The following is a 25,523-nucleotide window of genomic DNA, read 5'->3' as shown; positions in this document are numbered from 1 at the left end:
AATAATCTGAGCAAGAATCTCTTAAATTCATGTCGTAATTATCAGATTATTATAACAATAGAGACCTCAGAAGAAAATAAGGTAAGTCTGTGTTAAAAAATAAAAAGCATAATAAATTACGATAAGATACACACAAGACTTTATCTACAAATTTATTGCAGGCAAATAATATTGTTTTTAGTTCTTTATTTAAATAATTAATTATCTCGTCTCAATTATCTAATCCATTTAGTCAAAACAATAAATAATTCATCATAATATGCGACGTGGCACTTGAGTTATACGCAATAACAAATAAAAAAATTAAAAAGTGTTATAGTTACCTACCAATGGTTAATAATAATTGTTAATTTAATGTAGCTGTGAGAATGGCAGCAACAAAATATTAACAATTTTCCGCAATTAATAATAATGTAAAAAAGCGGTACGTAAAGTTCAACTACTTTAAATAGCCATCTTTAAGCAGAGATACAATAAACCTTGAATATTTACAAAATGTTATGACAAATTTATTATTATGGCACTTAATAACTTTCTCATTATTTTGAATTAAAATCCACGTTATTTGCAAAATGTATGAGTCAATTTGTGTTTAAAAAACAACATGAGTTTAAAAATATGTGTGGAATACCAATCGACTAAATCCATAACTTTCACATATTCCAGAAATTAAAAAAAGCATTGACTACTTTCATTTCAAATATTAGACCGTTTTAATTTCTTATGTCATTCCACAACGTCAAACTCTGTGGTTTGTAAAGAATTATGTTAATCCCCATGTGCTAAAAAGTATTATACACGTAATGAGGACGCATCACTGGCACCTCCCATGACAATACCTCCATTTTACCATTCATCAAACTAAAATTAGAATTCGTTGTAATTACTATTACGAATTGCGGTTTAAATCGCTTGATTTAATTTAGTTATAGAAACTTTCAAGGCTGTGTTATAGAAAAAATACCGGAAAATAAAATGAAGCGAGAATGGATATATGAAAGCAGATCAACATTTTGTTATATGGTGCGGTCGTGCGGTAAGCGAACCGGTTCGACAAGGACGTCCAGGTTCTCATAAAATTGTAAAACTGTTAATTTATTTAATTCAATCCAAGATTGTTAACAAAGCTAGGCCACCCACAATAACGGCCAGCAACCAGTAATACAACTGCAAATTCAAAATTTAATGAATCACCCACGAGCTTTATTTTCCCAACTTCCAAAACACAAAGTTCAACAGGTCACAGAAAATCACGCAGAAGCTGAAAATGTATTTCAGTCTTGCGCGTGTCGGACACCCCACAAGACCAATCCTCCCTTATCCGAAGCCCAAAATGGGCCAATTTATCGCGATTTTACCAAATTAAACTAAACCCAAGTGTGAGGAGCGTTTTTGGGTTTTTGGGGGCTGTTTTAATACAAACATTGCGGTCCGCGCTCGCGCTGAAGAATCGATCGTCCAAAATGAGCTCGAAAATGTCAACACGTCCTCGTAAACACAAGCACAAAGACGACATGAAGCAAGAAACAGTGGTCCAAGTACACAAAACGGTCAAGTCTGACACAAGCTCCGATGAAAAAACCAAACTAAACGAGGACAAAAACGACAACTACAACACCAATACCCCCAGTCGGGAGATCTCCGTTGATGAGGAGTCCCAAATCAATTCAAAAATTTTGTCCCTCATTGAGAGCGAAATGAAACGGGACGCCAACAAGCACTCGCACTTCACCGACTCCAGGCCCCAAAGTCTCAGCTTCTACGAAGACGAAAAAGCGCCAGAAGAGCTCTCAGGTAATCTCGAGCTGCTAAGCCCCGAAGAGCGTAAACATTACAAGAGGCGGCGGGAATACGGACAAATGGACATGGACGAAATGAACGCCTACAATGTGATCCAAGATCTGTACAACAGCAGGGACGGCGACGAAATCATATCGTCTACGAAAAAGTCAAAATCGCGGAAAAAACGACACGGGGACTCGGAAACTGGAATCGGTGACAGCAGGGAAATGATGATCCCCAAAGAAAAGAAAAAGAGCAAGAAGAAGAAACGGGAATCGTCCCCAACGGCTAAACGCAAACACAAGAAACGAGACGATGATTTTGAGCCCAGGAACGACATCACTGTGGCACTAGAAGAGCTACAGGATGATGTTTTCGAAAACAATGAGGAGTTTAAAATTGAAAAAATCAGGAAGAGTCCCAAAAAGTCCGACAAGGTTTACGTCCAGAAGAAAAATAAGTTCGAAGCAGTGACGAAACCGAGCAACTTGAACCGGCAAAGCGCCTACGAGCTTGAGGAAGACATATCGGGGAAAAAGTATGTTGTAGGTTGTCTCAACCTGGCTAAAATTTTTGCAGATTTCAGACATATCATCCGCTAGAGCTGGCCATCCCGTTCCAGGAGTACTGGATGCGCTTGACCACGTTCTGCCACGGATTATTGGGAGGGTTAGCACTGGGCCATTGGTTGTACATCGTTAGCAATATTTACAACCAAGACAGCGAATTTATCTCGCACTATTCCCACTTTAGTGATACCTACGTCTCGTGCTTTTATTTCCTTTGTGTCATCTGCCTAATGTCCGTGTTTGAAAAGTAAGAGAAACGAATGTAAAACTCGAGCTAAACTAAGTTCTAGGATCGATTTTGCTCATTTCGAAGGAGCTCAGTTTAGAAACTTATTCAAATTTAAGAAGAGTTCGCTAGTGATACTCATCTACTTCACCTGTCTGGTTGTGCATCTCTCAGCTGCCAGGATAGACTATAAATTAGGTTTAGTATCGTACAACGACACCATATCAAATGTAAGCTCGTCATAATTGTTACCCTCATGTGATTGCCGTTTTTCAGATAACTAAAAGTGAGCTTACGCAGTGGAACCACTTGTCGCTCTGGCGCTCGATTTTAGCTTTCCTTGCTTGGATCATTGTCGGCTTGTCGCCGCAAGAAAACATGTTTTATATTAATCTTAAGGGCATGGAGAAGTATCTTCCACAAAAATGATATTTGAGTGTTTTCTCGTCAGTCTACGATGTGATAAAAAATAAATAAAGACTGTACTATTTATTGACTAGTTAATAAAGAATTACAACAACTTGCGTTAAGAATTTGTTTAGCTAACAACGAAAAACAAGGAAGAGGGTTCAGCGGAAGTCCATTAAAATTGTTTATATTCCGAGCGCTTGGTTTTAACTGATTCAACATCGCACACCTGGAAATAACACACGCACTTTGTGAAACATTTGTAAACTTTCACGTAAACTACAACAGACAGAAATAAATAGACACCTGAGTACAAATTTACAAAACTAATTAATTATCACAAAGTCTAAAGAAACGTCGTTCTGTCAGTCGGGTCCTCCACTGCATCCTCGTGCTTCAGTTTGAAGTACAACTTGCATCCGAAAATAATTCCAAAAATTTGCACCACACAGATTCCAAGTCCCACTACACTTAGGATAAATAGATGGTTTTCCATGTGAAGCGCCATCAAGTCGAGACACCCCTTGAAATAAATTAGTCAAATTAAATTAAATAAAAATAGAACTTACGGCATAATTAATATTGGAGGGATGGTCACTGCTGCCGCACCCCACAGAGACAGTTTTACAGCAGGAATCAGGAACAACATTTTCGGTTTCGTGATCGTTTTGCAACCACGCACTGTATTTCCAATCTGTAAAACTTACAGCGCCGCAACAGCGAAACTGGAATTGAATTTAATTAAATTTCTGTTTTAAAATATAAAAACGTACATTTTCCTGCAAAAAATCCACAGCTTGCGATTTGTCCTCTAATATTTTGTAAGTCGTGAGGAGCGTATTATTTAAACTCATCTCTAATTCGCTTTGTACGTTTTCCTCGTAAATGTAAGCGACGACGCCAACCATGGCCTCGATTAGAAAAATAAGTACAAGTAGAAAAATGTACTAGAAATAAATCGTGAGATGTGGTAATTTGGTTTTTTTTTTCGTACAAAAACTAGTAAGAGGCGGTTGCTTTTAAGGACGGCATAGCAGCCCATGAAAGCGACAAAAATGACTAGAGCTCCTGCTGAGAGTAAGAAATATACGATGATGGGGTAAGTTAGGGATGCCAGAAGTGTCACGTATTGGTAGCGGTCGATCATCGTCCATACTGCCACTCCAAGGACCCCTAAACCTGCAAGCTAAAAATTATTTGTAGAGACTAGCAATAAATGTTACGACACATTTAGCCCACATTTTTAATAATCATAATTTTTAATAAAAAGTGATTGTCGGTATACATATTTTTAGTTGGAAACTTTTTTGATAAGTCTACTACAATCTACAATAATAATCATCAAGAAACGCCTATGCCAAAATATTTTGAGACAATAAGAAAATTCGTTACGACACTAAAAAGTAACTGTTAGTTCACTAATTTTTTCAAGTCGAAGGCCCTTTTGATCGCTAAGTTTAGTCTTTAGTCATAGAAACGCCTATGCCAAAATATTTTGAGACAATAAGAAAATTCGTTACGACACTAAAAAGTGACTGTCAGTTCACTAATTTTTTCAAGTCGAAGGCCCTTTTGATCGCTAAGTTTAGTCTTCGAAGAAAAAAAAATTTCGAAATATTCGCCCAAAAAAAAAGCCATAGTAAAAATATAAACTCATTAAAGCCCTAAGAACTGGCTGCCAAGTCACTTTATTTCTTTACAGTCAATGCCAATTTTAATATACGCTTAGTTTCCTGAAAAAAATTACAAAAAAAATTATGGATTATTTTTAAAAAACCAGCCAATGTCAGAGTATTTTGAGAAAACAAAAAAATTTAGTCGAAGGCACTTTTGACACTGTTTTCAGCAAAAATTAGTAAAACTTCACGGATATTCGCCTAATAACGAGACAATACCAAAATATTTCGAAAGAAAAAATTACTTTTTTTCACTCATTTAATAAATCTTGTTTTCTGCAAAAAACAGATTCACAGATTCTGCAAAAAACGATTCCTTGCTAAAATATTTTGGGAAAACAACAAAATTGGTTACGGAACTAACTAACTTTATTTTTGGTAAAAATAATGTTTTAAGGATAGTACGCATAACAAAGATATGACCAAAAACAAGTATTTTCTTATTTACTGTTTAATCTATTACAAAATTGATTATTTATTGTATTTTTTTGACTTTTTATGCTCATTTTTAAGCTAAAAATTTAACCAGACCAAAAAATTACTCAATTCAGTTCTATCCTTCCTCATAATTAGATAAACTGGTTAGAAAGTGCCATTTTTTACAGCCTCTCGTAAGGTTTTCGAACGCGTTTATTTCGAAAAATTTTACAAAAACCTAATCAAATAAGACTGTGTAAAAATTATTAAACAATTATTTAAATAAATATTTTAAAAATAAAAATAATACTCAGTTTTTTTTGGTCATTCAGTTGTCCTTCAGACAAATTCTATCAAAAATAGGCGACAAAATTTGTTCGAGATTTTGAGCTAAAAATTCAACCGAATTTTTTCAACACGTTTTTCAGTCAAATATGCAATTTTATCGATGGGTCAAATTCGTCAAAAGAGCACTTTTTCAGCTAAAAACACATGTTTTGTGAGATTTATCATTTAATTATTCGAAAATGACTTTTTTTCTCCTTTTTTGAGCGTTTTAGCGCGTTCTTTTGTGGGAAACACAATTATTTTGATAAATTTTACCAAAAAGACACTGAAAACTAATAAAACTAGGTTCTGTATTGTGTTAATTTTGTTTTTTCGATAATTTGAGCTTTTTTTTACTTAAAAACTCATGTTTTTTAAAATATTTCGCTTTGTTTAGACCAAAAATTAGTTACGACTTACGAACTAGTTTCGTCGAAAATCCTTAATTTATGATTCCTTGCACAAAAGCGAAAAAAATCGCTTTAAAATAGCTCAGATCGGCTTATTATTATCCTTATAAGAAAAAATATATTTGATGTTAATTGTTATTTTGTTTGTAAACTTGCCTGTTTCTTTTTTTGGCTCTTTTTTTGTTATCATTTTTTTGTCGTTCAGATGCAACTAAACTATTCATTTCCATTTCATTAAAAAAGCATTCGCATTATTTTTTTTTTGGAAAATATAGGTCACAAATTTAGATTATATACAAACTGGACAAGCGCTAATAACACTGCCACGTGTTGGAAAACTAGGAATTGTTCTTTAATTTTAACTTTGGAGGAGATTGTCGGTGGGTGGGCTAATCCCGCCAAATGTTATGATTGGGTAGGTAGGTATGAGAGTTTTATTGTTTCAGTTCGTCGTGGGTTCAATGGTAGCCCCAGCTGCTATTACCGAGTTAAAAGTAAACATTTTTCGAAATAAGGTACAATAAAAGTGAATAAACAGCTCAGATAACGTCTGAGAAGAACTTAATACGTATGGCGGCATTGTAGACGTATAATTTGGAGGAGTTTGCGTGCCGTCTGTAGGTGTACTTATGTAATAAGGGCCATCGAAGAGCACAAAGGAGTGCCTTGTTCCTGACCACGATCCGTGAGAATCTCATCGAATTGATAATTAAAATGCAGAATGCACTCATTGACAAATACGGAGCTAACGTGGGCGTGACTTTGTGAAAAGTTGAACGACCATTATCACACTTACCAGGAAGATTATATTGAAGAAGTTTAACACGTTTTTGACAACGTTCAAGCCGCAGCACTCTCTGCTGCCCATTTCGACGGCCGCTTAGTGCCTTTCTGCCCCCATCTGTGAAAAATATTTTGGTTATTTTTAGGATTGTTTGGGTCGTTAAATTTTATAGCTAATCCTGCTTGAAATAGCATGAATGAGCGTCGGGTCAATTTCTAATTCCTGATATGGTCAAAGCCGGTCGATTTTATTGATGTTACAGAAGCGTCCTTTCCGTTTGCCTTAAGTGGTTTAAGGTCACGATTTCCAATTGACGGAGAGTAATGATCTTTTGTCTCGGGAGGAGAATAAAACCAGCGTTCGTGTAAGCACATTTATTACATCTGACTTAACAAAATATATAGAAATATACAATTACATTTCATGTACAAAATATGTCTCGGTGATTCTATTAAATAAAAATTAATGTAAACGTTGGAATTTCCATAATATACACAGCACGTAAGGATAAACATATAACAGATTATATAATAAAAAGTTAAATCACAATTGTTTTGGCTTGGAAATAAACACGATAGATGATAACAAGGCAAGAAAAACTACTCAAACTTCCTCAAGGTGTCTTCCAATCTGCTCACTACATTTTTGTAATAGTTGACCTGTTCTTGCAAAAACGACCGCATGGCTGACCGAAATTCGGTGTTCATCTCAGCCTGGAAATGGTCGAGTTCGGCGAAAACCGAGTAAGTCAGAACATCGGTGCGCTTCCTAACTTCAGTGATTTGCTGGTGTGAGAACTGCGTGTTCCTTTCACACTCCTTCTTCTTTTGTTCGGCGTGTTTTTGCATCGAGAAAATATCGGGGTACGAACTCGTGATCCCCCTGTAGAGGTACAACTTATCGGTTAGCGGCTGCCAATCGATTTTCGCCTGATCTTCGCACAACTTGGCGATTTCAATATAAGTGGTCCCAATTTTCTTCACATCTGAAACAACCAGATTATTCCAAGTCTCCAATCACCTGCAGGTACCTGTGGCCAAATCCGAGAACAATCCACCTTCCCTGTGCTCGAACGCGACCCCGAGCTGGAAAAAGCTCTCGCCAATTTTCGTATGTTCTCTTTTATACAAATTCTCGCATTTTTTCTGCTGATCGGACGCCGTCTGCATCAAGCCCTTGATGCACTGGTCCATTTGGTTAATGTACGATATGCTACTCTCAATTTTACTTTCAATAGTCGACGCTAACAAGTCCTTATCTGGGGCCTCGATGCACAGGCAAAAGTTCGCCCCGACTAACTGGTCTTTCTCCGCTTTTCTCTTGCCTTCCTTCCACTGTTTTTCGTTAGTGCAGGTGAGAAAATGCCTCCAAACGTCGCAAGTCGACAGAACTGGATGTCGACACACGTAATTGACAAACTCCTGCAGCTGCACTCTCCGGTGCTCGATGAAATGCTCCTCATACCGGCCCGAAATCTGTTTATCCGGTAGCGGAGGAATTGCGATTATGTTGAACTTTTCGGAGAGGCGGTCGTGCAGCCAGTCGAAGTGTTTGTAACGGCGGGATACTTCGATTCCGGTGAACGATGGTGTTAATTGATATGCGATGAATGATTTGAGGCCGCCCATTTTTGACGCTTTTTTTGGTGAGGTCACTTGGACCGTGTACGGGTCCGAGATCAGTTCCCATCGGAACACGTTGTCGTTTTCTCGAAATATTCGAATTTTTGTGTGGGATGGGATGTCTTTTAACGTGCCTGAAAAGCGATTGATCGATGAGGGCGATGCGCGCCTCCGGTTGTTGTTTTTTTCAGATTGTACGCATTATCTCATTTAATTAGCATTTATTGATTGTTTATTGGAACAATCAAGGGAGTAAAGATCGAAATATTAAATTCAAATTTTATCAGTATTAATTATTTCTATTGTTTCGTTGATAATAAACAAGGAGTGGAATCCAACATTGTTTAAAAAATGTATTGTGACTTCGTCAATATTTGTAAAATCGATTATTTTTTTTACTTTTAAGTAGTTACGAAAGACGTCTTTTTTCAGTTGGGTATAGTTTGTATTTTTTTTATTGTAACCAAGATCTCATCCAGGTCTAGGAATTACAAACCAAATACATACGAAATATAATGTAATAAACAATATTAAAAAAACAAAATATCTCGAAACTTACGCAAACGATAGCGTAGAATTTTTATGCTTAAATGTCATGTAATGTTTATTTTTTATTAATTTAATTTAGGGTCGGTTTCCCGAATTAATTTATAAAACTCAAAATTTGACGACTTTTTATTTGTAATTCAGTTATGAAAAATAGATACGGGTAATAATAATCGATCTTTTAACGTGTCGGCGCAACATAAATAATTTATAAAATTAATTTCTCAAACAGATACGTTAGCAATTACTGATCTCTAGCGCCATTTTTTAAAATACTTTTAGAACAATAGAACATTTAAGCATCGTATTTTTCAGAATGACATAAGAAATATTTTCTTGTGCATACATTTATTATGCTAATAAATTCATTAAATAATTTTGGTTATAAGAAATTATAGAAAAATTTTGAAAAAAGTCAGAGACTTATTAAAATGAATTAATAACAATAACAAAACTAGAATATCCTTAAAATATTTCATTGAAATAAAATAAAGACTAAACTAAAAGTAACGCACAAAATGCATATCCTAGTAAGTCATTTACCAAAAAAAAAATTCGAAAAGGTCAATTTTATTTTTTAAATACATTTTGGGCCATAATGACATTTCTGGCGTCATTCGTTTTTGAGTAATAACGTAACCTTTAATTTTTTTAAATTATAATTGATATTTTTCATTTGTATTTTATATAGTTCTCATTTTTAACTTTCTATAAGTATAAAAAATATAGTATAATATAAAATAAAAAAGTTATTGAGAGTATTACACAAAAAGCTTTATTTTTTCGTTCTTGCTTTATTTTATAAGAGTAATAATTTTTTGTTTATTTTTTTTACAAAAAAAAAAACAAAAATTTTTTGCCGCTTATAAAATAACTCAAGAACAAAAAGATAAAGCCCGTTAGAAATATTTAATTTTCAATAACTTTGTCATTTTATTAATTGTTTTTTTATGTTTTGTTTTTTATTTTTTTCTTATTATCAGAAAAATAAAAATATGTGCGGTCTAAAACAGTAAACAAACATGTCAAAGTTAATACGTGATACGTTTACATTCAAATTTAAGTTTGCTTGAAATTTGTACAAAAAAAAATCCAGTTTAATTTAGAAAAGCCCCGCTGGATTATATCAAAACAGAAGATAAAAAAACAAGACAGTGTACTTAAATAATAAATTAATATTAGTAAGACATTGAACCAAATTTTGTTACTCTTAAGACTCAAAAAAAATACAAAAAACACACTCAACGCTGCACTTGCTTGTATCATTGGAAAAAAACAGTTACAAAAAAACCATTTAAAATTGTTCGGAAGTACTTCAAATAAAGAATCAAACAGCATCATCTTATAGAAATTATAATACCTCCCTATCTAAAATGTTTCGTTAAATAATATAAAACATCAAGCACAAAGAACAATTTAAACAAAAAAAAAATAATGAAAATAAACATAAAATTAATTTTCCAAGTAAATATTTAGGTAGTTAACCATAGTTTTGTTCACCTCGTCTGACTCACAGTAGTTAAGGTAAGCAAATTCTTTAATTATGACAGAATAGACTATGAAATAACAAATTTCAAAAATATTTATGCTGTTAAGGACCGCAACTAAATATGGTCTCGCTATAATTCCTTCCTTGAAAAAAATACACAAACAAAGATTGCAAAGTTTAAAAAATGTTATGATTGTGATTATTGCAGTTGTAAAAATTATATTAGGAAACCTTCAAGAAAAAAGTGTGACTGAGTCACATGAACTTCAGCCATTGTTAAGGTAATAATTATTTGTTAAAAAACCGTTGAAGGATATCTTTACGTTCCGTTTTGTATTTAGTTAAATATTGACAGTGCAAAATATCTATTAACACGATAATCGTACGATTATGAACCCAATATAAAATTCAGTTCTTATCTTATTCACATTTCGAGAGCATAACAAATATTTGCTCTTGCATTCCAGAGGAACTCACACGTAATAAATAGATAAATAATAAACAAACCAACGCAACTTGACCAAACATTACCGAAAATATAGCTTTCTAATCCACTTTTCACATACGACGAGAAAATATTTAAACTCTTCTTGGTGACTCTGTTATCCACATTATAGCTACTTTCCGAAATATTATCCACTTGTCCGCTCCCATAGGCGAACTGATTCTGGTTGGGCTCGTTAGTGTAATGGGGCTCCCTTTGTGCATTATTAGCGATCTCGCTGTATGTGTCATCATTGTCCCACTCATCGTCCCAATCGTCGTCTTGCTGAGCCCCCGTCCAGTCGTTCTGCGGCGGCAGGGCCGGGGGCGGCATGTTCGGGGGCGCCGTCTCCTCTATCTTGGCCACATAGGCCTCGGGGAAGAGCCCCGACTGCCCCCGCGAGTTCAGTCCTTCCCACCAGCCCTCGCCGATGTCAGTTCTCGTAACCGTTAGCACTTCGCCGGTCGTAATTGAGAGCTCGGCAGTATTGGACTCGCCGACGAAATCGTAAAGTGCTTGGACTTTGAATAGGGCCATTACGAAGGGATTCACTCGGAAATGTCAGACGGTGGCATTAAGTGGGAGGCTTTGAACTTTCACGATGACACTTGGATAACCTATAAATTGACAGTTGAACGCACAACACCACACCCAGGTTTAAGGCACTTTTCGCGCACGGATGGCAATTTAAGCTCGATTTTCGAGGAAAGTGGAAGTTGTACGATGTTTTTAGGCGGATTTATTTATCTTTAGCGATCGTCATCACTTTCCTGACAACTGCAGGTGGTTACTGCGAGGCACGTGTGAGGGCGCCACTTACAACAAGCGGGTACACTACACAACAACATTAATTTCGCTGTTTGCGGTACAAGGTCGGATTGTAATCAATCGACAGGTTGTTGAGTCATATTTCGTTCCATAAACACTAAACAAATGCATTGAAAAAATAAGCGGTGCCGCCTTTTCGTTTTATCTGGTTGTTTTATGGAGCATCTGCTTATTTGGCTATTGAAATGGTCGGGAACCATTTACTGCTGCATATATTTTCAGTTATAAACATTTACATCAGAGATCAGATCGAGCGGACTCAGTTTGTTCACAAATAATTATGTACGCCTCTTCTATTCACATGAATAAAACATTAAGAAGTGATTGATTGGTAAAAATGCACTACGGACTACTTAAGGAGTACCACCTGTTCGATAGCCTTTTATCATATTGATTTTAATAATTCAATCTTTGTTTATCTGATTAAAATAATTACAAGCCCCGGAGATTTCGAAATGACTTAAATTAGAATTTAAGGTCGATTCACATTCAAATATGTATTCAAAAAATCTGTGGTACCTGACTCAGAATTAAGAATTTAGTATAATAAAGTCATAAATGTGCACGATTATTTATGGAAAACTTGATGACAAAACTTATTCATAGATCCTCATGATAATAATTTTTCCATAAACTATGATTTTATTCCAAATATGTATTAAAGGCGAGATTAAAGTTCGTATTTAGGCATTTAAGTACGTTACGTATGCTTAAAAATGTCAGTAAATCCGCTATAAAATAAATAAACAAATATTTTGCCAAACACATAATTTCGTACTGGATTTCATATGAAATCAAAATACAGTAGAGTCCTGCTATAACGAACCCGGTTATAACGATCTTCCGGATATAACGAACTAGATTTGATTTGAAATGTGATGCAATTCCCGTTCATAACAAACTTTTAGGTACATTTAACAAATTTTTACATTTTTATTTTTTTTTGTGTCAGGACTTGTTTTCCTGTTGTAGTTTTTGCTAATTTTAAGTCAGTGTAAAAGAATTTGAAGAACTAAGCTCAGAGATCAGACCAAATCTCTCATACATTTCTTCCGAATCTATAACTGTTTCGTAAGGGATTCAAGTTTTTGTTTACAATAGGACGTGTACTTATTTATTTCGTTTTATTTCACATGTAAAGTAAAAATAACTGCTAAAACGACACTTTTTTATTACCGCTTATGGCAAACCTCGGATACAACAAACTGAATTTGATGCATTTTCGGACACCACTGTAGTACTAATAAAAATATGTTCCCAAAAATTTTAAATTTGTAATAATCCCTTCAAGAGTTTACAAAAATTTCTCTTGTCATCAAACCATAGATAAGAGCGTTTTTCAGGTTGATAAGGTCGAGATAAAGAATATACAGTCTGCTTTTTTATTTCTATTGTTTATTGTTATAGGATTATTTCGTCAAATTTCAAAAAAACTTAAAATAAATGGATTTATCATGTACCATGTTTTATTTTCAATTTTCACTCAGTTTTGAGGAGAGAAAAGAAAAAAAATATTAATCACTTCTGATACAATTAATTATAAGTTATACTTACCATGTACTTAAAATTGGCTGTTTAAGTTGGCAACAAAATTTTAAGAGGAATACTGCAACCGGATATTATTTTTATTTGTTCAGCATATACATGTTTCGTAACAAGTTTGCGGCTTATCTTTCTATTTACTTTAACTAAAGGGAAGTACATCTTAAATTCAGTAATGCCAACTCAAACTATCGTTCTTGGTCACTGTTTTTTATTTTCACCAAATTGCCGAACACAACACAAAAAATCTACGATAATTTACTACATACGAAGTGATCCAAAATGACTTTCTGTTGACTTGAAAGTATGTTTGCTAACAGTTTGCAACACTGTACCCAGATAATAAGGCTTTCCTTGGCAAATATTTAACGTAAAATTGTTAACCGGAGGTAAAGTTCGATGGTGCCATCTAAAAAAAATTCAGAATCTCCAACTGAAAATGTCATTCTGGACTTTGTCGCAAGTGCGATTACGTCGTCAAAGATTTTAAAATTTAAATGGCAAGCATCCAAAAAGGACAACTAAAATTAACATAAAAACAATACATGACTTATCATGTTGTATCACTGGAAAACCCGAAATCTCAGTATTAACATCAAATCCTGTTGCAACACTCAAAAAGCGTATTTTTTTTAATAACTAGGTAGGTAATTCGATTTGAATAAACGGACATACCAGTGGTTATACTCTCAGAATTTATAAAACCACGAGGTCGGGTTCTGGTCAAGATTTTTAATGATGTAAGGAAACCTTATTAGGCGTTCTTTGATCCGACTTGCACTCGTTGAAATACGATTTATTTCGCGTGCAGGAAAACATTGAAACCAATTATCATTTTAGCACTTAGCACAATTTTAGCACTAGTAAATTTGGACGTCCAATAGATTTTCAAAGTTGCCAGTCAAGATTACATCCTCTCCACTGGCTTCGCAATACTTCGCATACAGAAATAAAATTATTACAAAATGCAACTCAATACAGGGGATAATTTTAAACCTAGAATCTCGCAATGTTTTTTAAACACGGTTTCGGACGTGAATTATTTAAAAATCTTGTTAGAAGATACATTATCTTGAAAACACATTTTTAATTGTCACGTACGTGTTAAAATTAGAAAACTTGTAATATTTTCTGCTTGTCTGGGAAGTCATAATAGGAAGGAATTTCAAAGCTAAATAAAAATATATATTTACTCAAGGTAGGTGGGTGCTCCACAAATATACCAGAAGAGTGTCATCGTGTAAATAATTATTAGTATTACTTTTTTCTCATTTATATTTTGGGAATAAACCAATTATGTTATTGTGTTAATTGAAATTTGCCAAATTAATTTAACTTTTACAAATGATTAAAAATAATAAAAATGTATGGCGCTACGTCACAATCGACCTTTTATCAACGATAATTTATAACCTTTGATAAATAAAAGTAAGTATGTTCTTGTGACTAAACAGTCTGCGTTACATTTTATTTATTTTTCGTCGACAAATTTTGTTAAAAGGAAGTTTTGAATAAATTTAAATGTGCTATACATCATTTAACCTTGGTGAAATAAAAACCTGGCAAGACAAGCAATAATGCTACCTCAACAAACCAATTCAGAACGTGAATTAAGCATTCGATATTAATCATCTAATTGTTGAATGATTTATTTAAAAAAAAAAGAAAAAATATTTGACTTACTTTTTTTGTGTTTCCAAGACTGTAGAATGTTTACATTGCCACAGTTTTATCCAAATAAGAAATTTATGTTAATTTTTCAACCCACGATGTTTCTTTCAAACCACACAACACAAAATATCTCACTACAGCTTGTCGGTTGCGCACTGACGGAGGAACGGATTAAATTTCTAACATACGCGTGCTCTTGCATCACGTGACTAGTTGATGGGTAGGACGAACCGCAACAATGGGTTTATGACCATGGGAGTGATTTTCGGATACACTTCCGTCAATAAAACAAATGGACAAAGTCTAAAAAATAATATATTTCTCAAAAACTACAATAAAATAAATCAAACAGTTCAATAATAAAACAAAGTGGAACAATAGCAGCGTGGCGGCACAGATATGGCTTCATTTTTAAGCGGCAGCTGAAAATATGATAACGGATTACACTATCAGATAACGTGAATTTTCGATTTTTACCTTCAATGATAGGAGTAGCTGATGCTTCAACTGGCGGCACCTCAGTTTCAGTTTCAGCGGCAGGTTCAGCAGGGGCAGTTTCAGCAGGAGCGGCTTCAGCAGCCGGCGCAGCTTCAGCTGGTGGTGCTTCAGCAGGAGGTGTTTCCGCCGGCACTGCTGGTGTTTCCGCTGTTGCAGCTGCAGGGGGCGCTTCCGCTGGAGCTCCCTCAACAGGAGCGGCCGGAGCTTCCGCAGCAGGAGCGGCTGGAGCCTCTCCGGCAGGAACGGCAGGAGCCTCTCCAGCAGGAGCTGCTGGTGTTTCGCCTTCTGTCGCCGGAGCTGCTGCAGCTTTAGAAAATGTAAATAGTAACAGGAATTGGCAGTTTTTTAAATGAGAGACGATGGTGGTGTGCTTGATGATGGCGTGATCATGAAGCACTTACCACTCTGTTTCAGTTTGTCCAAAAGTTGATCGAAATTCAACTGAGGCTCTTCCGGATTATCGGCTGTCAAATCAACAACTTTATATTTAAGCGAATTTTTTATGTACAAAACCACGCCGTCGCCACTATTCTTACGGTTCTCTACTAAAGAATAATTGGGGATAGAAACTACTTCTTTGTTTTCAGTGGGGGCTAGGACTGTTTCGGGTAAAGCAATAATATCGTAATTTTCGTGTATTACAAGTTGTTTAAATGTCTCGAATCCTGAAATGAGCAGCAACATCATTGTTGTAAGGTGACCTGGGTCACCTTAGATACTCACCGCCGGTGGGCTCTTCCGGTTTGGGGGCTTCGCCTTCTGCCGGTGGGGCACCTTCGGCGGGTGGGGCACCTTCTGCGGGCGGAGCGCCTTCTGCAGGTGGTGCACCTTCAGCAGGTGGGGCCCCTTCGGCTGGTGGAGCACCCTCAGCGGGAGGGGCCCCTTCAGCGGGTGGGGCGCCTTCAGCCGGTGGGGCTCCTTCAAGTGCAGGGGCGCCTTCGGCGGGCGGAGCACCTTCTGAAGGAGGTGCTCCTTCAGGGGCAGGACCGCCTTCGGCAGGAGGTTGACCTTCTGCAGGCGGGGCTTCGCCTTCTTCCCCGTTTTCCTTTAAATTTTTTTATCATTTACGATTTTTTTTTAATTAAATTGACATGAATTCAACGTCTACATAACAGAACAAAAATTATGGAATGATTTTCTGTATTGGGGAAAAATTTAAACAATAAAAGGAGGAGCACAAGGAACAAGACAACACATTTAAGATGAATGTTTTAATAACTTAGGTTTACAAATACATATTTTGACGTCAGGACATGGAAACATCCTTAAGACACAAACATATACGACAAAATATATTTTGGTAAGAAAAATCCCAAACAGGTTGGGAGGAGTTAGGGGATTCATGCTTCGACTTCTTGTACCTTCTTTTCCTCTCCCTTCTTGGACCAATCTGGTTTCTTCTGTAATTTTAAAAAATAAATGAGAATTGTTTAAGCGCTAAAATGTGCAACAAAAAATTGCAAATATTGCAAAGTACGCAGCAATATATGTGCAAAGGATGCTATCAAATCTACTTAATAAAAAATATAAAACATCGAAAATGTAGTTTACCACATCTATAGGGTAATTAACATATGTGTAAAGAGCAAAATGCTGCAAGAAAAACAGAAACTCAAAAGGTAAATGCAATGCTACAGGAGTGCTGTGTAATTAGGTAGGTTTTTTACCTTAGCCGCATGTTCAGCTTTTGAAGCGTTCTGAAAAGTTATTTAAAGCAGTTTAGCAACAATTATAAACATTTCATACAAGTTTCACAAAAATTGAGAATTGAACAACAAACAAGAGCAATTTAGCGAGAAATTTAGATGCGTAGGCAACGAAAATTAGCAAAGCCAATAGCTCACCTTTTATTCATTTTCCAGAAGGAAAAAGCTTTCAAAAATCAGTGCACAAAAAATTAGTGCAAGTAAAAATATTTAGATTATTAAAAAAGAAGAAATTGTAAAAAAGAGGCGAGAAAAGAAAATAATTGCAAAGTTGTGTAGTTGTGTATACTTTATTAATAATTTGTGTTTAAATTATCGTTAGGTCATGGTAAAAATGTTGACGGCTCTTTAATTTACTTCTTCTGCCATTCGGCCTTTTCAGATTTCTTCGGCTGCGGAAAATAAATTTATATTCTAGTACGTTCTTAATATAGCAAGTGGCCAGGATCAAAATATGCGATCATGACCACTTATTTTTGCGTCTAATACTTATTTTTACAAAAATAAGATAGAAATTATTTAAATCGATATTTCTGGATGACATTAAAACGGTTTTTCTCACCTCTTTGTCTTCTTCTTCAAGGGTGAACTCCTTCTTCTTTACAACTTTGAGTTGATTCCTGAAGTTAAACTCAGCGGCCTTCTTTTGTAACTTGGCGAATTTGTTCTCGTATTTGGAGACTTTCTTCAAGGTTGGTTTGACGCTGGTAACGGCATTTTTTATTAAAAGTAGACAAAATTTGTGCTATACTCACAATTTGCCCCTAAGGTCGTTGACTTGACTGTTGAGGTCGGAGATCTAGACACGAAAATTTTTGAGTATTGTGCTAGTAAATGATATGATAGTCAATGTTGTTCTGTCGGAATGATTTATTAACAATGATTGACAATTCGTGAAACAGATGGAACAACATTGGCACTGACAAAAAATTAGTATTCGGTGCAATTAAAAAACCACACGCTGAAGAACAAACGAAAAAGCGAAATGTTGCGAAAATCGACATTTAGTGTTAGTGACTAAAGGAAAATTAGGCACGAGTGAAAAGCTAGGCAAGATACCAAGACGACTAGACAAACAGGTGGGGTAAAAATGTGGGGATACCGCCTGTAATAGTATTAACAAAACCATCTACTACAAAAATATACACAATATACAGCCATGAGAAATCTCAAAATACAAAATAATTTCTCAGTGAAAATAGGGGTGAGGTGGGGGGAACGTAACTTCGTTGCAAAATCGGAGATTCTGTAATAAAAACGTTACAAAACAGTGAAAAATTGAAGTTACGATGATGAGTCCGGAGGGATAGTCGACTATAGTGAATTCTGGTCATACTCAGCGTTTCCGAAAGCTAGCTACTAAACGTTCAGAACAGCACGGCCGTGTTGTCCTGACCTAGTATTATTCACAAGTTAAACCGATCCTGAAACGTGAAGGATTGGTAAAAAGGAGTGAGCATGGCACTTCCCATAGGTTCCGATTCCTTCCTGTCATGAAACTGGCGATTTGGAACGTAAAAAACACGGTTCAAGAACAAAGCATGAAGAGCCATGCCGTTTGGGGGACGAAGTTGCCAGGTTGGACGCTTTGTTTTGTTAAAAAGCTGTTTGACTGAGCTCGAGGACGAGGAGAAAGCGGTGGTTGTTTCAGGACCAGCAGTTGTCACAAATTGTTGAAAACATATTTGCAACGGATTAAATTAAATCTGAGTATATACAAATGTATGAATTTTGTTGAATGAGAGCAGCCCTGGGTTTACTCGATGTTAGTGGTGTTAGTTAAAACGGTGGTGTTACGCAGGACGGGATCTTACGGCTTAACACTTCATGTACTCTGACGGAGGTAAAGTATGGTCAATTGAAATATGTACCACAGGACTGACACATTTTGACAAATTTTGAACACTGGGCTGTGTTTAAAATTGATCAAAACAAGGGATGAGATAAATATCGTTGTATGTAATGATGTGAAGCGTAAAACAGTGTGGTCGGTACCTCCCAATCTCTTTTTCGGACTTCGCGTTCCAAATCCCACTTCTGTTCCTCGCAAATGTACATTCGATCATAATACTCTTTACAAATCTTCTTCAGCTGGCCTAGAATCGGAAAGGGAACCAGCAGTCAGCAAAAATACACAACCGCTGAGAGCCCATGTGCATGATTCAGAAAAATCGGAATGATGCACGAGGGGAACAAGGTGTGTGCTTGTGTAGATAGGATTGGTTGGTCGGGATTTCATTCTCCAAGTCAACATAGGAGAACAGCAACTGTAGTCCTAAATACATAGCTCGGCAACATATTTACATTGCAACAGCAACCAACCTAAAAAATCCGAAGGATTTTTTAAGTTGGTTTCGCCCATTCTGCCATTCTTATAACTATAAAAAATCGCAAGGCCTGTGTATCGTGTATGGTTGTACCTCACGGGCTTTTTGCTTTTCGATTATTTCCAAGTCATATTTATCCCCTTCAAGTTTCGCAATTCTTTGGTGATAGCTTTGACAAATAGTTTGAAGTTCAGCTAGAAGAAACAACACAGTTATCACAACAAAGGATCAGGTTTCTGGAGCACAGAGTGTAACGTTTCTTGGTCTGGGAACGTAGAAGGAAAAGCCAAGCTTAAAGGTATCATTACAAAAATGTGTAGATACATATTGTGTATTTATAAAATTGCAAAAATTCATGTCTAGTTGTTTCGTCTCGTATCCGAAAACTATTAACTGTGCATAAGCTCTACAGTGTGTAAGTGAACGTTCTCTACGCATGTGCGTACATGCCCTCCTAAGTGCCCATTCTACCTGAAAATCTCTGAATTCCACCTCCTTTTCAAGATCATATTTCTGATTTTCAAGTTCTCCTATACGTTTATGATATTGTTGGCAAATACCCTTAAGGCTTCCTAGAATATACAAGTGTGTGGACTAAACTGTAGTTAAAAAAGGAACGTCGAGCCAAAATGATTGGGTCCACCTTCCTCTCATGTCTGTATATGTAGGTATAAGTGTTATTACTTAAAAATAAGGCGCACGAGATACAAGTATAGCGTAGAAAAAGGACGTACACTGTATGAATACGTTCAAAAACAGAGCGAACTGCATTCGTTCGTCCCGGCAAAAAGCAAAATCCCACGAATTGCAGTTCAGAACATGCATATAGAGTCACAATACCATCTGTATGCAGTTACTCTAACCTCGATATCTTTCATTCTAACGATATATTCCAAATCATACTTGCGTCCCTCCAATTCTTGAATTTTGGTGTAATATTGTTTGCAGATACTTTGCAACTCATCTAAATAAAACACAGATTACGTTGGCGAAGACTCAACCACAGACGTCAAAAATACTTTGTCTGATGATAACGCCCAAAATACACCAAACACAAATAACTCATACCTTCATTGGCATCGTCGATGAGCTTGGGTTTACCGCAACGCTCCTCAATGATGCGTCTTCTTTCGGCGGCTTTGCGTTCTTGCTCTTTCTTCAATTCCTCAGCGGCTTTCTTTCTTAACAGCAACTGTAAACAGGCATTGACAAAACCGCTTGCAAACAGCGCCTTAAACTCACCCTAAGTTTCTTCTTTCTCTCAGGGGTCATGAAACCTTTCTTGGCCTTCTTGGCTTTCGAGGCCTCTTCCATGCGGGCCCTGACTTCGGCCCTCTTGCGCTCGATCTCCGCCTGCTTCCTCTTCTTTTCCTGTTTTAGCAAAAAACGTTAGCATACCTACCCCAAGTACACAGAATAGCATTTTTTGCTATTTTGTGTACTCAAATTGTCCTTTTTGGCGTTTTTTCTACATGCCTCCTCCAGTTTCTTTCTCTGCAAAAGAATCAAAAATATTAGCAAAAGAAGTGAAAAGGACGTCACATAAAATTAAAACATCAACTTTATATGACGTAAAGGGAAGATTAGGGACAGTGCAACAATTTGCAAACTGATGGCTTAGTGAAAAATGGTGTTTCACAATTGTTTTGTGGATATTAGATCAGTGCATTTGAAAGAATTAATCACAAAAATGTGCTAATTAGGGACAAGTAATGTGGTTTGAAGATTGGTGTGTGGTTAGTCACAACACTCAACAAGCAACTAACTTACTCATAATCCACGACTTTCCAAATATCTACTATTTTAAAACTAAGCAAGATAAAAGGATAAGAAAACTCAAATACTACACGTAGCTCCGCTACTTACTCTACTACTTCTACAAAAATTAATTGGGGTCTGTAAGTGTTCATTGGTTCGTAGTAGTGTATTTTTGCAAAATAACACTCTTAAATGTATCTACTTGTAGGTAGAATTGTGTATTTGTTCTGTATTTACTTTAACTATAAGCGAAATAAATTCTACTCTTTGTCAAACTGAGTAGATTAATTTTAGTGTCACTCTGAAGACATGCATGATATTTACCTGCTATTTTAAGAACAGCAGATCCGAACGTCATACTGTAGAATTTTCGAAAAAGTACATGAAAAAAAAGAAGAAAATAAGTAACGTAAATTATAAAAAATGGTATTTTTTTCTATATCAGTACTACTTACCTAACCTCATCGTCCGCCATGGTGAAGGGTTGTTTAGTTGTTCTAGAAAAATATTTTTCAGTTAAGTGTTCGTTTCGAAAATAAATAAAAAATTAAATTCTACGAGCTTTCGAAAGTGCGCATAATTCAAGCCAATCTATTTTTAGCTCGGTTTGAAAATAACTGTGCCGCAGACCGGCCGCCTAATTTGGCATCCACAACTTCCACATCTCTCCAATTACTCCCAAAATAGCCCTCAACCTCAATTCACTCTTATTTATTTCGAATTTATTATTTGAAAATGGAAACAATGCGAGTGTTTTTTAAGAATTGTATTTTTTGTATCACTAAACTTGTTCACTGACACTTAACTTTTGCACCCCCGAGTTATATAATCTTCTACGTACCTTTGTTAAACGATGGAACAGTGAGCAGCCAACAAGAGATCCCTGTGGTGACTGTTGGATAATTTCCTGAAGGACTCTCTGGCAGAGATCGTAAGTCCCCACCAGATTCCCGACGCCCCCCTTCGGCGACCATTTAGGTAGGTTCCACTACCTCGCCACCAAAATAGACTTGGGGTGATCTGATACCTCTTTCTGCGAGTTATTCTCGACTCGGATTGTTATTGGAGGAAAAATTCGATGGTCCAGTATATTTAGTGATGAATGATGATAGATCATTTCCTCAGTTAAACTATTAGCAAATATGTAATATTTGCGAATAAAGTAAAGACTACAAATTTATTTTCTATATTTATCTTTATTTGGTAAACAACTAACGCTTCTAAGAAGCGATTGGCAATGTATTTTGTTTTCACTTGTATAAATAGCTTCAAAGGAAAAATTGGAAACTCTATGAAGGTATTTTAAATGACATAAACGGGACAAAGATTAAAAAATGTTTAAATTTTAAAAATTATTTAAACAAAAGCCGAATTTATTTTCAATTTCAGCGATTGACAATGCGTTTTGTTTTCACTTTTACTATAGATCCAAAGAAGAAAATAAAAACTTACATGAATATAATGAATATACGATATGATATCAATGAATATATAATATATATTTAATAAAACTTATATTAATTTTAAATATTTTAACTGAAACTAGAAAAGAGTTATAAATTTTATACAAAAATGAATAGCCTATTTTTAACTTTAAGTAAAAATAGAATTTTTATTTTTGGTACACTAGAACGTCAATCAAATTACCGTTACTTAAAATCACACTATGCCCTCTTCCAAATAAAAATATTTTATGCCAATTACCTACTAATTAATAATACCAATGTGTAAACAAACGAATTTATTTAAAATCCAGGTTTAGGTAAGTAATTAATTTTCTATTGTTTTTAGTTTAGATTTAAAATATTTTCCGAATATATTTTATTTTTGATTCAGTTTCAGATCTCCTTATTTTCTACTATTTCTACTAATTTATTGATTGCTCACGATGATTCAGTCTAATAACAGATTAAAGCAGAGTATGTCTAACAGAGGGCTCTGTAAAGTTCTGAAAGTATGCTGAAAGCTCCTGAAACAGTTTGTGATATTATCAGCGAGCTTTCAGCTACAAGTGGCGCCGCTGAAACGCCAAACGCCTGAACTATTCTTTGTTTACAACAGTTGAATGACCGCACTTATAAACAAAATGCACTTTGTTGCAATTTGTAATATATTTTATAACGAAAATTTAAATCAAATACAATCAAAAATACAAAATAAGTATGCTTGTGTAATTTACCACCAAAACGTATTATCATGAGAGCCTAATTAAAAATCTACTCGAAGCCAAATTGAAAATTTCTGACAAGAATGTTTTAAATAATGACTTCATCAGTCACTATGTCGTGTCTTAAAAGTAAATTAAAGTTTTTTTTTATAAAACTAACAAAAAATCTAGCCCTGATAAGTATATATTTTGAAACCATTAGTCTTCAAATTTTACTTTATATTACACTGCTTTCATAAAAATGTCACTTTTGACCAAACTTTTATTTAGATTCACAATAATATAAGGAACAATCTAGAAAAGTATCTAAAGCCTTACTAAAAATGTAAATATAAAATAATAATAAATAAACATTTCTGTATTATAACCATAGTACCGATTTATTAGAAGTTTTGTAACAAAGCATTATTTTATTTTTAATAATTATTATAGACAGTTTGAAGGGGCGAATTCGAGACCGTATCTCTTCTTGCTGTTACCTTTTTTGTGTATAGATTAAGTCTCATATTTTCCTCAATGATAATATAATGGATGGTTGATTAAATGTAAGTTCATTGAGTATTTTCAGGTATATTTACAGTGTGCAGATAGCTCAAAATAGCTGACCTATATAACCTTAGAGCCGTGACTGGGCTATGACGTCATAGTCGTTGTCATGCCAACAGGTTAATGGCAGCATTAGATTGACACCTTTGGCTCATGCATCAAATGAAAAAAATCCAAAACTTTCCAAAACTCCAAAATCCTCGTTAAAACACTTCCAAAAACCTTCATTAAACAAAGCTAAGTTTGGCCCAAAAACCGAAACATGTAAACATTGTAACACTTCCTCGCCGTCGTATCCGTCCAGACCCCCGGCCTGATGAGGTCGTATATTTGCAATAATTGAAAATGTTTTCATAAAACCGATATTTGATTCATAAAACGGTGAGCTGAAGCGAGAGAGAGGCTTTGAAAGAGCAGAGCGTTTCTCGCTAGGATAGCTATTCGCCCAAAAGCCAGAATGAATCCTGTGCAACGTCCTCGAACCTGCTATCCAGGGCATCGCACCCTGTTTGACCCACTTTTCCCGGTGCCCCACCACATCAATGACATCAGACTGACGTCATTCCAAATGTGGGACAATTTCATTCTAAAATATCAGAATTGCCGCTCCGCCAATTAACACGTCTCTGCCAGGACACGAATTCTTGCTGTTTTCTCGCCCTGGACCAACTCAAACTTAAGCAAAAATGCTTATTAACGGGAGTGAGAAAACAAGTTTGGAAAAGCGACGGTTTTTGCGGAGTGCGTCTCAAGGGGTGTAAGCATTGGCAGTTGTGGCTAATTGTTTGCAAAATAAAGACGACAATAAACAAATATTGGCGATTTAAGTGAAGCAGGGTGAGGAGATGCAATGACGTCATACCAATTGGAGGGTGGGGAGGGTTGCGTCAATACTTGTTGCAAAGTGTGTCAAAGTGGGGGGTAAATAGGTCAACATAGGGGTGCAAACCAGGTCTATGACCCGCAGTTCAATATACTGCTTCTCGCATCAATGTACCAATTTGTTTATAATTAATCAAACTCGATTATAAAACACACAAAACTGCATTTGTTGCATTCTAAGTAAAAATGTGCGACAAATTCCTCGACCACTTCTGTAATAATAAATTTCCACCATAACATATTTTCGCAAAGAATCAATGGCTACGACTCGTATTTAATTAAATGTCCATTGCACTGCCCTGGAACTGTGCAATAAAAGCTTGTTAGGAAAAGGTCAAATTAACCTAGCTAATGTATCCTATTTATACCACTTGCATGAAATAGAAGCCCCAATTAAAATTCCGTTTTGTGTGAGAAAAATAATAAAAATTGTAGCACCGCTTGACCTTTTCAAATGAATTCAGATATCTTGCGATCTAATCAAATTTGTTCAAGCAAATATTCGAGCAAAATGTCAAAAGAAACGTACGTAAGCTGATCCGGAAGTTCAGCTCAATCTGATTGTGACGTATTTTTCAAATGTTGCACTAAATGCTACAAAACGCTACACCCACAATATCTACACCTACTTGTTACTTTTAATAGACAATCACATATTCACCGGCTCTGGACGTCACAATCATCAGACCGGATTTAAAAACACAAGAACAATTGCTAACACATTAAAACGGATGCATTTTCGTACATTTTAACAATCAAAACGCATTGAAATTGTCTCCATTTAGAGTTACATTCAACTCGCTTATTTAAACGTTTCTTGTAAACCGATTTATAAAGCAATTTCAACATATTTGTATG

At 35.6% G+C, this 25,523-nt stretch overlaps 4 protein-coding genes across 16 annotated transcripts; 1 reads left to right on the top strand and 3 right to left on the bottom strand.

Moving 5' to 3' along the window:
* The first annotated feature begins 808 nt into the window (after nucleotides 1-808).
* LOC103312791 (uncharacterized protein) lies at nucleotides 809-3,097 on the top strand. The gene is made up of 4 exons (XM_008194298.3): nucleotides 809-2,320; nucleotides 2,362-2,598; nucleotides 2,642-2,807; nucleotides 2,854-3,097. Exons 1-4 carry the CDS (start codon nucleotides 1,464-1,466, stop codon nucleotides 3,004-3,006), a joined length of 1,413 nt encoding a protein of 470 aa, XP_008192520.1. The 5' UTR covers nucleotides 809-1,463; the 3' UTR covers nucleotides 3,007-3,097.
* Nucleotides 3,052-14,947, bottom strand: LOC656680 (CD151 antigen). 2 transcript variants are annotated; one of them, XM_963189.4, is made up of 6 exons: nucleotides 14,794-14,947; nucleotides 6,612-6,716; nucleotides 3,980-4,171; nucleotides 3,759-3,932; nucleotides 3,555-3,710; nucleotides 3,052-3,508 (listed from the first exon to the last, which is right to left on the bottom strand). In XM_963189.4, the coding sequence occupies exons 2-6, from the start codon at nucleotides 6,681-6,683 to the stop codon at nucleotides 3,332-3,334; spliced, it is 771 nt and encodes a 256-aa protein (XP_968282.1). In that variant the 5' UTR covers nucleotides 6,684-6,716; nucleotides 14,794-14,947; the 3' UTR covers nucleotides 3,052-3,331. The 2 variants fall into 2 exon arrangements, with proteins under 2 accessions (XP_968282.1, XP_015834625.1); XM_015979139.2 differs by lacking the exon at nucleotides 6,612-6,716 and having other exon boundaries at nucleotides 14,794-14,938.
* Nucleotides 6,959-11,931, bottom strand: SH3PX1 (SH3 and PX domain containing 1). The gene is made up of 3 exons (XM_008194299.3): nucleotides 10,788-11,931; nucleotides 7,630-8,355; nucleotides 6,959-7,584 (listed from the first exon to the last, which is right to left on the bottom strand). Exons 1-3 carry the CDS (start codon nucleotides 11,275-11,277, stop codon nucleotides 7,199-7,201), a joined length of 1,602 nt encoding a protein of 533 aa, XP_008192521.1. The 5' UTR covers nucleotides 11,278-11,931; the 3' UTR covers nucleotides 6,959-7,198.
* A 131-nt stretch (nucleotides 14,948-15,078) lies between the features above and the next one.
* Nucleotides 15,079-22,060, bottom strand: wupA (wings up A). 12 transcript variants are annotated; one of them, XM_015979142.2, is made up of 13 exons: nucleotides 21,912-22,060; nucleotides 21,531-21,567; nucleotides 20,789-20,806; nucleotides 20,555-20,683; nucleotides 20,381-20,504; nucleotides 19,406-19,506; nucleotides 17,741-17,784; nucleotides 17,548-17,689; nucleotides 16,641-16,679; nucleotides 16,003-16,324; nucleotides 15,681-15,944; nucleotides 15,259-15,585; nucleotides 15,079-15,203 (listed from the first exon to the last, which is right to left on the bottom strand). In XM_015979142.2, the coding sequence occupies exons 2-13, from the start codon at nucleotides 21,543-21,545 to the stop codon at nucleotides 15,193-15,195; spliced, it is 1,536 nt and encodes a 511-aa protein (XP_015834628.2). In that variant the 5' UTR covers nucleotides 21,546-21,567; nucleotides 21,912-22,060; the 3' UTR covers nucleotides 15,079-15,192. The 12 variants fall into 12 exon arrangements, with proteins under 12 accessions (XP_015834628.2, XP_015834627.2, XP_064214940.1 ...); XM_015979141.2 differs by lacking the exon at nucleotides 19,406-19,506 and adding an exon at nucleotides 18,981-19,081 and having other exon boundaries at nucleotides 21,912-22,059; XM_064358870.1 differs by lacking the exon at nucleotides 19,406-19,506 and adding an exon at nucleotides 20,176-20,276 and having other exon boundaries at nucleotides 21,912-22,058.
* Between the last annotated feature and the right edge of the window lie 3,463 nt (nucleotides 22,061-25,523).

The sequence above is a fragment of the Tribolium castaneum genome, chromosome 9 (genome assembly GCF_031307605.1).
Source record: "Tribolium castaneum strain GA2 chromosome 9, icTriCast1.1, whole genome shotgun sequence".
Classification (NCBI taxonomy): domain Eukaryota; kingdom Metazoa; phylum Arthropoda; class Insecta; order Coleoptera; family Tenebrionidae; genus Tribolium; species Tribolium castaneum.
This window is presented reverse-complemented; position numbering and strand designations above follow the sequence as displayed.

What these genes read in the sequence shown, in the direction of transcription:
- LOC656680 (XM_963189.4), bottom strand. Translation starts at nt 6,683, where the DNA reads ATGGGCAGCAGAGAGTGCTGCGGCTTGAACGTTGTCAAAAACGTGTTA. An exon ending in ACCGCCTCTTACTAGTTTTT is followed by an intron (nt 3,933 to 3,979) that starts GTACGAAAAAAA and finishes ATTTATTTCTAG; the next exon opens with TACATTTTTCTACTTGTACT. An exon ending in CCTCCAATATTAATTATGCC is followed by an intron (nt 3,509 to 3,554) that starts GTAAGTTCTATT and finishes ATTTATTTCAAG; the next exon opens with GGGTGTCTCGACTTGATGGC.
- wupA (XM_015979142.2), bottom strand. An exon ending in AGAAGGGAGAGGAAAAGAAG is followed by an intron (nt 16,325 to 16,640) that starts GTACAAGAAGTC and finishes AAAAATTTAAAG; the next exon opens with GAAAACGGGGAAGAAGGCGA. An exon ending in GGACAAACTGAAACAGAGTG is followed by an intron (nt 15,586 to 15,680) that starts GTAAGTGCTTCA and finishes CATTTTCTAAAG; the next exon opens with CTGCAGCAGCTCCGGCGACA.
- LOC103312791 (XM_008194298.3), top strand. Translation starts at nt 1,464, where the DNA reads ATGAGCTCGAAAATGTCAACACGTCCTCGTAAACACAAGCACAAAGAC. An exon ending in GAAGACATATCGGGGAAAAA is followed by an intron (nt 2,321 to 2,361) that starts GTATGTTGTAGG and finishes AAATTTTTGCAG; the next exon opens with ATTTCAGACATATCATCCGC. An exon ending in ACAACGACACCATATCAAAT is followed by an intron (nt 2,808 to 2,853) that starts GTAAGCTCGTCA and finishes GCCGTTTTTCAG; the next exon opens with ATAACTAAAAGTGAGCTTAC.
- SH3PX1 (XM_008194299.3), bottom strand. Translation starts at nt 11,277, where the DNA reads ATGGCCCTATTCAAAGTCCAAGCACTTTACGATTTCGTCGGCGAGTCC. An exon ending in ATTAGAAAGCTATATTTTCG is followed by an intron (nt 8,356 to 10,787) that starts GTAATGTTTGGT and finishes ATCGCTTTTCAG; the next exon opens with GCACGTTAAAAGACATCCCA. An exon ending in GTTCTCGGATTTGGCCACAG is followed by an intron (nt 7,585 to 7,629) that starts GTACCTGCAGGT and finishes TGGTTGTTTCAG; the next exon opens with ATGTGAAGAAAATTGGGACC.